This window comes from Hypanus sabinus, chromosome 2, assembly GCF_030144855.1.
Source record: "Hypanus sabinus isolate sHypSab1 chromosome 2, sHypSab1.hap1, whole genome shotgun sequence".
Classification (NCBI taxonomy): domain Eukaryota; kingdom Metazoa; phylum Chordata; class Chondrichthyes; order Myliobatiformes; family Dasyatidae; genus Hypanus; species Hypanus sabinus.
Genome location: NC_082707.1, coordinates 44,423,082 through 44,435,513, shown reverse-complemented (window position 1 = coordinate 44,435,513; position 12,432 = coordinate 44,423,082). Strand labels below are relative to the sequence as shown.

At 40.2% G+C, this 12,432-nt stretch overlaps 1 protein-coding gene across 2 annotated transcripts in view; it reads left to right on the top strand.

Annotated features, from left to right (window-relative positions):
- Positions 1 to 12,432, top strand: part of LOC132378331 (chloride channel protein 2-like) — a 506,358-nt gene that overhangs the window by 230,461 nt on the left and 263,465 nt on the right. For both annotated transcript variants that reach the window (XM_059945154.1, XM_059945148.1), the window contains exon 4: positions 4,064 to 4,192. In XM_059945154.1, the coding sequence (XP_059801137.1) occupies positions 4,064 to 4,192 (129 nt within the window). The remainder of the gene's footprint in view (positions 1 to 4,063; positions 4,193 to 12,432) is intronic.

Sequence of the window (12,432 nt, the reverse complement as noted above, 5' to 3'; positions counted from 1 at the left end):
TAAATTTGAATTCAGGAGTTTGTGGAATAAGCTGTGGAGGTATAAGCTGCATAGAAATGTCTTCATACTTGTATTTCTCATCCTTCAGATGTGTTAAGATAATTAGAAGGGAAAGTTATTACAAAACATGCATTTTATAAATCATTTTAATTATTTGTGGACTGCATGGCCTCAACCATTACAGATTAATAACACTATGTTTCACTTGTCATTGCTTGTCAGATTAGATTTCCTGAACATCAGCTAAATTAGTGTAAATCTGTCATTTCTTAAGAAATATTTTCTCTTCCAATGGATTATTTTTCTGAAAAAATATTGCTCTTCTCTCACCAGCTTTCCCCAAACTCACTGACAGGTTTGATGTAGAACAAACTTCAATTCTTGCATCTTTTCATCAATATTGTCAACATGATCGAACTCCCCAACGTGTGCAAGATGATCACATTATTTTTGTTTCTTAGTTGACTCAGTCCAACTTTGGAAACTTTGCTGTCACGACCCAATGTTAATGTTATTTAATACCCCAGTATTCCTAGTACCATTTCTTGTTGTGCATATTAAAGTTGTGCTATTTCTCCGCACTGGGCTCCATATTTTGAGAATACTTTCCATTATGATTTCACTGGGGTACGGGGCCCACTGGCTACTGTCACCTGGTTTAACCCGCCTGTTGAAGCAGTGTAACAGAGTGTGGCCACTGTCGCATGGAAACAGCTACTTGGAGCCATAGGTGAGAGCTGAGAGTCTGCTGGCAACCCAAGATGAGTGAGCTGCCCCGGAATGATCACGACAAGCTCCTTCACCAGAGGTGCTATCCTTCTCTTGACATCCCCATACATCCTGGCATGTGGATAAACCTGAAACAAATTTGAAAGAGTTTAAAACAAATTACGCCTGTGGATTTAATTTCACAACATGATGCTGTGACTGTTCAAAAGAAAATCATTGGAAGTTTGAAAATGGGTGAAGCTGAAAATATTCATCAGGTATGGCAGTGCCTGTGGTAAGGGAGTTAAAACTACAAAGTGACATTCTTACATCACTCTATTTCTCTCATTTTCTCATTATGTTGATGTATTAAACTGCTGGTGCAGTGCACTTAATCCGATGACCTGCCCAACCGGTGAAGAAAAAGATTCATTCACAGCACTGTTTTCCGTTTAGAGCAGATTGACAAGTGGGCACGTTGTCACATCCCCTTCAAACAGTAACATAAGCATTGTTAACTTTCAAGAAGTGCAGATGCTTGATTTTTTTTTTGTAAAAATCAATCTTAGAAAAATAAGTCACCAGTGAAATTTCATGCATGATTCTGAAAGCTTTGTGAACCTAATCTTAATTGAGTGATAAGCAAGTTTTCCATTTGTGGAGTAGGCCCTGATTCTCAATCACCTCAATAGAAGAATATGAAATAAAGCTTAGGGCTTAATAAGGATGATTAAAATAGGGGAAAACAATGTATCTGAGGAAGAGAGTAAATGGATTATATTTCAATACATCTCCCAGTACTGAACTATGAACCTGAAATACAAACTACCTTCTGCTTCCACTGGGTACTTACTACCTTAACTTTTGTACATAGAGCTGTGAAAGAATCTTTCTCATCTGTGGTTGAACAGGTCATCAGATTAGGTGCATTGTATCAGTATTTTAATAGTGGTTATAAACAGAAAATGAACAATTTTTCCATCCTAACTCTTCTCTTATGTCAGATGCTGTCTGTTCTGATGAAGATTTCCCACTGCGTCCATTTCCTTTCAAATTTCCAGTTTCCGTGTTTAGATTGGATTTTAAAATAAATACAAATAGGAGCAGACATCAAGCTTGTTTTGGCCATACTTTTTTTTAATGAGGCAAGTATGAAAGGTGTGATGCCACATAAGCAGCATTTTGAGTTTCTGAATATTTGAAAGTGATAGATGGTACTTAAGAGAAAGTTCATCCAGCTATTATATTTGTGTTGCAGATATTTTCTGTTTTGATTGCTTTGGTTTAACATTTTTTGATCGGGTCCACTTTCAAGTAAAATATTTTTTTCTATATGTCACTATTTTTATAACTAGTGAGTAACCATAAATTTTATTTGCATTGGTGCATTCTGTCTTTCAAGTTTCATGAAAATATACTTTAAGGACTGTTGTATATTTTAACAACAGTACTGTACATGCAGTTAGTTGCATTATTTAGCTTACTTGTAGTTTAATGAAGACATTTTTTCTGTCAATGGAGTACACTCTAACATGGCCATTGTTGCTTTGTTCCCTCCTAGAGCTTTGCTCTGTTGTACAAAGTAATTGCTGGTAGAACAGTGATTAATCTTCCAGATGTTCAGCGGCTTGGACCAGTAATCCAAAGACCCACGGTGGCTATGGAATTTAAATTCATTTAATCATCTGGAATCTCGAAGAAAAGATATTGAGAAGGTGGTGATGTCGACTTCTTAACTTGTTGAAGTCCTCCTGAAGGAGGTGCTTCCACAATATTTTTGAGTGGAGAGTTCTGAAGGAAGAACTCTGAAGGAGTATCTTCAAGCTGGGATGGTGTGCGATTAAGAGGGAATCCTGCCAGTGCACCTCCTTCAGCATTGCATGTTGTGTTCTTTGTGTAATATTTGCAGCTGTCCACTCCTAGGAAGAGTAGCCATTTGTTTCCTCCATTTGTAGTCAATTTCTCTTGCTGTGGACTGATGAACACTCGGGTCTTTAGAAATTTTTTGTAGCCTTTTCCAACTTCATACATCTCTACAATTCTTCCAGTATGGTCCCCTGAAAGTTGTTTTGATCAAGGTGTGATGCACATATAGAGATCTTTCTTGAGAAGAGCAGGCTTTGTCAATAACCTGACTAGGGGTGTCTTTTTTTATATATAGGGCAGGGCACCTCTGCAACCCACACCTCCAATTTCTTCTCATTGATTGGAACACCTGGCTCCAAATAGCTTTTGTGGAAGGCATTACCTTGGAGATTCACATACTTTTCCCAACAAATAAATGTAATATTGATCATTTTTCTCAATAAATAAATGAACAAGTATAATGTTTTTGTGTTATTTATTTAATTGGGTTCTCTTTATCTAGTTTTAGGACATGCATGAAGATTTGGTCACATTTTAGGTCATATTTATCCAAAAATAGAGAAAATTCTACAGGGTTCACAAACTTTCTAGCACCACTGTAGATGTAGGGTAGAGGATTGGAGATCTGGAGGGAAGTTTTCTACTCAAAGTGGTGAATATCTAGAATACACTGCTTGACAGACTGGTGAAAACAGAATTGTTGATGACACTCTCGATTCACTAGAATCACCAAGGCATGGAGGGCTGTAGATCAAGTGCTGGAAAATGGGATTAATATGGATGCCTACCTGTCACCATGTGGTGGGCTGAATGGCCTATGCTGTATGACTCTGTAACTAGGAGTCGTATTTTTTCCAGACTGCACCAGCAAATTTAAAATTGATAAGGGTGAATAAGTATCAGGATTTGTTGGTAGAGCATTTGCAGAATTGTGAGCTGTTGCTTATTCAATGCAAGTTTACACTGGTAAGGTAGACTTGTGTATTCGGTACATTGTGACAATGTCAATGTCAAAATATTTTTCCTTAGTGATGTGTTCTTTGGAAGCTATTTACCTTCAGGTCTGAATTGTAAATCCCACCCAACTTTAATAAATCTGTCAACAAACAAGCTGAGCCTATTAGCCCTGTACTGACCTTCCTTCAGTTAAAAATTAGGCCTTGGATTCAGTGAAAGGACCTTTTTGTTGGCATGACTCTGATGTAGATTTACATTGACATTGAGAATGATGAGATTGTTAATACGGTGTAAATAAGGCTACCACAAAAGCAACAACTGACAAATGATCACAGAGGCTTCTTTAAGCACATTAAACTTAATGATAAAAATAAGAAAATTAATATGTAAGTTTTATTGAAAATCCACAAATTATTTTTGAAGATGATCATATCATACCATGGTAAAGATCAAGTGAACAGGATTAAAGATTCCTTTACCAAGTACTTCTTGAACTTCATTGTAATGTTGGTTGTAATATTTGTTTCCACAGCTCAGAAATGGATGTACGGTGGCCTCGACCACAATGTCTTACTTCAGTACTTGGCCTGGGTTACATATCCTGTTGTTCTCATAACCTTCTCAGCGGGGTTTGTCCAGATCATTGCTCCTCAGGCAGTAGGTATGTGCCCCTTGATCTAAAATGTTTAATGCTGCGATGATTTTGCATTGGTAATTTGTATGTCGTGTTTATTCTCAACTGTCATCTATCCATTTGCCTTTTCTTGGTGCCAGCCAGAAGCTGACCTTGAAGGTGGCTCTCAGTTCAAAGTGAACTTATTATCAAACTCCATGCAGTGCCATTAAAAAGTATTCACCCCTTCCCTCTTGGAAGTTTTCACGTATTATTGTTTTACAACGTTGGATCACAGTGGATTTAATTTGGCTTTTTTTTACCCTGATCAACAGGAAAACTCTTTTGTGTCAAAGTGAAAACAGATCTCTAGAAAATTGATCTAAATTAATTACAAATATGACACAAAGTAAGTATTCACCCTTTTTGATATGACATAGCCAAATCACCAGTGGTGCAGTCAGTTGGTTTTGGAAGTCACATAATTAGGTAAATCACCTGTGTGCAGCCCAGGTGTTTTGACTGATTGTAGTAAAAATACACCTGTATCTGGAAGGTCCAACTGCTGGTGAGTCAGTATCCTGGCAAAAACTACACCATGAAGACAAAAGATGGGACTAGTGAGGGAGGCCACCATTATAGACAATAGGAGCAGGAGCAGGCCCTTCGGCCCTTCGAACCAGCACCGCCATTCACTGTGATCATGGCTGATCTTCCACAATCAGTACCCCATTCCTGCCTTCTCCCCATATCCCTTGACTCTTCCATCTTTAAGTGCTCTATCTAACTCTTTCTTGAAAGCATCCAGAGAATTGGCCTCCACTGCCTTCTGAGGCAGATCATTCCACAGATCCACAACTGTCTGGGTGAAAATGTTTTTCCTCAACTCTGTTCTAAATGGCCTACCCCTTATGCTTAAACTGTGGCCTCCCCCAACATTGGGAACATGTTTCCTGCCTCTAGCATGCCCAATCCCTGTTAGACCTATGGCAGCTCTGGAGGAGTTGCAAGCTTCAGTGGCTGAGATGAAACAGACTGCACATACAACAACTTTTGCCCAGATGCTTCACAAGTCACAGACTTATGGGACAGTGGCGAAGAGGAATCCACTGTTGAAAAACACTCATGTGAACACTCGGTTAGAGTTTGCCAGAGGGCATGTGGGAGACTCTGAAGTCAGCTGGAAGAAGGTGCTATAGTCTGATGAAACCAATGTTACGTACTCGTGACACATGACAGTGGTACCCTTGTCACGTGACTGGGGTTGAAGCTATACTGGACTTGAGGTAATGGTCTTGTGATGGTGGAGTGACGTCATTTTCCTGCCAGTAGGGATCATGTGACAGGTTTTTTTTACAGGTTATAAAAGGAAGCCCCCAACCTGTGAGGAGGGGCAGTTCGTGGCTGGATTTGCCATGTTGACTTCATGCCACTGCGTGATTTAATGTGATGACGCAGTTGAAAGATGAAGTTTTATCTAATACCTAAAGTTTAAAAGGTCATTGCCAGCAGGTTCTTTACAATACTGCTAGTTTGAGAAATCATTGGAGAATGAAGATTGGAGTTCGGGAGTTAAAGATCGAGGATAATCTATTTTGACGGTGAAACGGGTTCAACCTTATTTAATCCTTATTTGAAAGGAATTCGTTGACTGTTCTCGTGTTAATCTCTGTGGGATAGCAGAAGATTGAGGACAGTGTGATAAAGGAAAGGTCAGTGCCTTTAAGCCGTTTCGTAAATTCTTCGTGGGAAAGTTCGACACCGGGGATCGAAGCAAAACGACGTGAAAGAGAATTTAAATCATCTTATAAAGTCTCTCCTTTTAAATGGACTGTGAGCATTTCGAACTTTTGGCAATACTACTTTAAAGAACTGTTTGAGCTGCATCGCTTTAAGAACTATTTAAGCTGCCGCACCGCAGCTTGTTTCTGGTTTCGTTAGTGTTTGTTTACTTTTGGGGGGTTTGTTTTCAGTGTTTAATAAAAGTGTTGTTTGTTATAAAAACCCTTGCGAACTCATATATTTATTGTTGTCTGAATACATAACACCAAAATGGAGTTTTTTGACCATAAGACTTAGCACACCATCCCTACCATGAAGCATGGTGGTGGCTGCATCATGCTGTGGGTTGCTTCACTGCAGCAGGCCCTGGAAGGCTTGTGAAGGTAGAGGATAAAATGAATGCAGCAAAATACAGGGAAATCCTGGAGGAAAACTGACAACAGTCTGCAAGAGAACTGTGACTTGGGAGAAGATTTGTTTTCCAACGAGATAGTGACTCTAAGCATAAAGCCAAAGCTACACAGGAATGGCATAAAAAAAAAACAAAGTTATTGTCCAGAGTGACCAAGTCAGGGTCCAGACCTCAATCCAATTGAGAATTTGTGGCTGGACTTGAAAAGTGCTGTTCACTCACGACCCCCATGCAATCTGACAGAGCTTGAGCCGTTTTGTAAAGAAGAATAGGGAAAAATTGCAGTTAACAGATGTGCAAAGCTGATAGAGACCGATCCACACAGACTCAAGGCTGTAATCGCTGACGAAGTTGCATCTACTAAAAACTGACTTAAAGAGGATGAATACTTAAGCAATCAGTTATTTTGTTTTTAATAACATAATAAATTTAGACCAATTTGTAGAAACTTGTTTTCACTTTGACACAAAAGAGTCTTTTCTGTTGATCAGTGTCAAGGAAGCCAAATTAAATCCACTGTGATTCAAAGCTGTAAAACAATAAAACATGAACATTTCCAAGTGGGGGGGGGGTGAATACTTTTTATAGGCACCTGTATACGTTACTATGTACAACCCTGAGATTTATTTTCTTACAGGCATACTCAGTAAGTCCAAGAAACATAATGTAATCAATGAAAGATCACACCCAACAGGACGGACAAACAACCAACGTGCAAAAGACAACACCTATGGAAAAAAGTACAGACAACATTTTGGGCCAAAACCCTTCGGCAGGACTGGAGACGAAAGCTGAGGAGTAGATTTGAAAGGTGGGAGGTGGGGAAGGGGAGAGAGAATGCCAGGTGATAGGTGAAACTTGGAGAGGGAGAGATGAAGCAAAGAGTTAGGAAGTTAATTGGTGAAAAGGACAGAAGGCCATGGAAGGAAGAAGAAGTGGGGGGGGGAGCACCAGAGGGAGGTGATGGGCAGGCAAAGGAGATAACATGAGAGATGGATGAGGGGATGGGAAATGGTGAAGGGGGCGGGTGGAGGCATTACTGAGAAATCGATGTTCATGCCATCAGGTTGGAGGCTACCTAAATGGAATACAAGGTGTTGTTCCTCCTACTTAAGTGTGGCCTTATCCCAACAGTGGTGGAAGCCGTGTATGGGAATGGAAAGTGGAATTAAAATGGGTGGCCACTGGGAGATCCCACTTGTTCTGGCAGACGGAGTGTAGATGCTTGGTGAAGCGGTCTCCCAATCTACATTGGGTCTCACCAATATACAAGAGGCCATACTGAAAGCACTGAACACAATATATGACCCCAACAGATTCACAGGTGAAATGTTGCCTCAGCTGGAAGGACTGTTTGGGGCCCTGAATGGTAGTGAGGGAGGAGGTGTAGGGGCAGATGAAGCACTTGTTCTGTTTGCAAGGGTAAGTGTTAAGAGGGAGATCAGTAGGGAGGATGAATGGACCAGGGAGTCACATAGGGAGTGATCCCTGCAGAAGTGGGGGGGGGGGGGAGGGAAAGATATGTTTGGTGGTGGGATCTAGTTGGAGGTGGCAGAAGTTTCGGAGAATTATGTGCTGGATGCGGAGGCTGGTGGGGTGGTAGGTGAGGAAGTGTGGTGGGAGGATGGGGTAAGAGCGGATGTGCACAAAATGGAAGAGATACAGTGGGGTGTAACTCAGTCCCTCTGGTTAGAACTCAAAAATAGAAAGGGTTCAATTACGCTGAATGTGAGGAAAATGGAAGGATATGTAGGTAGAGCACAGTCATTTAGTTTGCCATTTGATTACTAATTGAATAGGTTCAGCACAATGTTGTTGACTAAAAGGCTTGTTCTTGTGCTGTGTATATGTCCTGTTTGAGGCTTCTTGTGTTTGCATTCACTTCCACACTTGCCCACAGAAGCACACACTGGAGCTTGTTGTCTCTTAAGCGTCAGAGACTCATTTTACAATTTTATGCAGCTTTGGTCACGAGTACAACTGTCAACAAAAATACAATTGACAGTGTTTTGCTATTTCACCACATTTGAGGATAGATGAAATATGTATCAAGGCGTGCATCATTTCATTAATCTAAATCCCACTCCAGTTAAATAGATAGGATGAAATAATATTATTTAAATTCAGCTTTTGTGTTTGTCTAGTACAATTCCTCCTAGGGAGATCCTTGGGTGTGAAAACAACTGATTTTGTGTTTACTGCAGGGAGTTAATGAGGCTAAGTCTGTTGTCAAACAAAAAAGACATGGATGCCAATTATACTTCTGACACACACCACAAGAAGGTTGCAAATTATTATTGGATATGTTTCCATTTTTTGCTGCACTTGGTTGGTTCATTAATTTCAAATGCGCAGGCCATATTGTTTTCTTGTTGTTGTGACAGTGTGTGACTGATGATGAGTGGCAACCCAAGGTCTTGTTCAAATTAAGGCTTATTAATCCCACTTGGAAAAGAAATGAAAAGTGAATCTTAATAATGCAGTTTATCTAGCCTGCGCTGCAAAGGTTAGATTAACAAATGTTCTGTAGCACTCTGCATTTACAAAATGACTTATAATTTCAAATCTGTTGCACTGGCCGGTACTGAAAATTAAGATTCAAGATTGTTTAATGTATTACTAGTACAAAAGTGTAAAGGAGAATGAAATAATTGTTACTCCAGATCCAACGCAGCACGCAAAAGAACAATAAGGTAAGAGAACATAATAATAAAAACACACAATAATTATAAATACATAAGATAGCTTATATACAAAGATAGGAGTGTCTGTACATAGTGACTGAGAAGAAATGATAAAGTTGTGGACGGTCGGGTTAATGGGTGGAGGTGTTGATCAGCCTCACTGCTTGGAGAAAGTAACTTTTTGAGTCTGGTGGCCCTGGCATGGATGCTATATAGCCTCCTATCTGGGAGTGGAACAACAGTCCATGAGCAGAGTGGATGGGATCCTTCGTGATGTTACTGGCCCTTTTCCGGCAACCTTCTGCATATATGTCCTTGATGGTGGGCAGGCTGGTTCAAATTAACTGCTGAATGACGTGACAGGAAAAAATATCCTAGGTATTGGTGAAATGAGGAGCCTGGGAATTTGAAACTAAAGCAAAAGGAAACAGCAAGTTGGCTAGGAGAAAGGATGACGTTAATGCACTTCCTCAATAGAACATATAATGAAGAGCTCACCAGTAATTTTTAAGCTCTTTCTCTTTATGTATGCTCATTGTACAATTCACTGTTGCTTTAAGTTACACAAGATTGTTGATGAAATAGGATATTGTAAAATGTCTTTTGCATAGTTATAGGTGTTTTTGATGGTGTTGGGCCTTTTTGATTAATTTAGAATCTACTCTGTTGGATATGGTGAAAAAGGTGCGTACACAGCAAACTGTTCTGATTAATATTTCCCCATGGGTACATTGGAAAATTGCTTAGTTTATAAAAATGTACAAACTGAAACTTGGTTTTCAGAAGTAGTGTCTGCACAATATTCTGCAAGGTGAAAGAAAGATTTGCCTTTCCTCAGCACATTTCCTCACCAGACTGAGGAAAGGACTGAACTGCAAACAAGTTATTTTGAAGTAAGTTATTATTGCAGCACAGGAAATGTAGCAGCCAGTTTGGCCAGAGCAAGCTCCAAAAGACAACATTGTGAGAATGATTAGGGCACTCTATCGATTCTCTTTCCTTTCTTTGAAAGAATGCCACGGAAACTTCTATCAGCCTGAGCGAGCCAAAGGAGCTCCTTTTTTTAACATCAATATGAATCAGTTCACATTGAGGTATGTGGCAGCAGAAGTCATTTCTGTCTTCACCATCAGTTAGATCAGCTTTCAACCTACAGTTACTGAAGTAAACGATTTGCTAATATACTCTTCCTGAATAATGAACCAATGATTAATTTGATATCCTGTTGCATCTGTACAATTTTCTTAATTTGTTTGGCACTTTCAAGAATCTTTTGATAATGGGTGCATGATTACAGTAAACACTTGAATGGTGTAGTATATTATCCATTAGTGTCAACCACGACCAAGACTAATGGATACAGGGAAATGCTTTTATCTTTCTGGGGCATTGAATCTTGTTACTTTCTCCTGCCTTTTGAATTCTTGCAGATTTATAGCAGTCTCTCTGCAGGGCAGCTCCAGGAAATGACAATAAATAGAAGTTCCAGCACGTATCTGAGCCTGACTCTCCTGCGATAGTGCAGCTGGGAAAAAGCAGGACGTCCTGGTGGAGTGTAGTCCCTGCTGTCAGTCTGCTTTGTAATCACGCCTGCCAGCTGAACTTAAACCCTTTCTCTGCACTGATTCTACTTGTGATCTTGAAGAAATTCTCTCCATACACTGGAAGCTGTATGAAACTATCCCATAAAATCCAAAACCCCTACAGAATGAAGTCTCTGCCCCTATCTTTGCAAAATTAATTCTTACCATGCATTTTACAGTGAAAAAACTTCTCTCCCGTTGCCATGGCATTTGTTCACCCACATACAATTCAGTTTTAAAAATAACATCACGAATCAAATACACAAAAGTTCAATAATGTAACGAAAATCCTGGTTTGTCATTAACCCATTCTGCAAGAGCTTCAGCTGCCCACAGCTTGCCCCTCTTCAGCATTTTCCAGTCTCCCTCCCCCCCCCACCCCCAATGCCAGTGCAGGCCCCCACTTTTACCACTGCTAGCAAGAGAAAGCAGGGAAATATCAGTAATCCTTTTCTTTCTCCACAATGTCTTCTGCATTTGAGTGTTAGTCCCATGGTCTGTTTGTTCTCAAGTTCACACAGATTTCAGTTTCAGGAATAAATTAAAGGCAGTTCCCAGTTGACGAGAGGGTTCCAGTCCTGAGAACTGTTTGCAACCCAGATTGTTCAAAGTGAACAAATAAGGTTTTGCATCACATTTAACTGTTATTTTAACCATAACTAGCTATGATTTAACAGCCTGGCTGGCTTTCCAGCATTCCTCAATTGATCCTTGAAAGGGAAATCACCTTCTATTAAAAACATCCTTTTCCCTTCAACCTTGCTATTTCTTTCTACTTTAAAGGTCGTTTCTGCATGTAAGCTTGTGTACATTTGTTCAGTTAGTTTTCATTGCTTGACATTTTTGTTCCTATGGACCCATTAACTGGTTAACTTTAAAACAGAGGTTGATAGGTTCTTGAATAGGAAGGATGTCAAAGCTTTCGAAGAGAAGGCAGCAAAATGGGGTTGAGAGGGATAATAATTCAGCTCTGATCAAATGGCAGAGCGGACTCAGTTGCCCAAATGGCCTATCCTGTTTCTTATGGCCGTCCAGTTATTCAGGCTATACTGTATTTGTTTTTAAACTGGAAAGAGTGCAGACAGTTTATTGCAAAGTTGTTTGTCTGGATAGAGTGCCTGAGTTACAGGGAGAGGATCACAAAGCCAGGGCTTTATTCCCTGGAATGTTGTAGAAGGAGGGGCAGTCTTGTATTAATGTTTGAAGTTATGGGAGGCACAGGTAAGGTGGATATTTACAGCCTTTTCCCCAGGGTAGGGGAGTGCAAAAGTAGAGGACACAAGTTTAGGGTGAAAACTAGAAAGCATATGTTTTGGGTGAGAGGGGAAAGACTTAAAAGGGATTTGTGTGGCAACTTTTTCCACGCAAAGTATATGGAGAAAGCTGCCAGGTGATGTGACTGAGGCAGACCCCTTAGCATCGTTTAAGAAACACTATGATAGGTACTTGGAAGGGTGGGCCTTGGTTGAATGCAGGAAATTAGGACAAGCTGGGTGAGCACTGTGTTTGGCATGTAGTCATTTGGGCCAAGGGGCCTGTAACCATGCTGTGTAGCTCTGTGACTCTGTTCCTTCTATCTGCCTTTCTTGTATTTGTGGGCTTCGAAGGGCACTGAAAGAATGATCTGTTCTTTCAATGGTGCAATAGCAGTCATAGTGGAATACAGCACGGAAACTGGAGTTTCCGCTCAGCCAATCTATACCAACCACAGCATCCTACCGTTGCCTGCTTTTGGCTCATAATACTCCAAACTTCTCCTGTCCGTGTACCTGTCCAAATGCCTCTTAAGCTTTGCAATTATACACTCCTCCTCCACTTCCTCTAGTA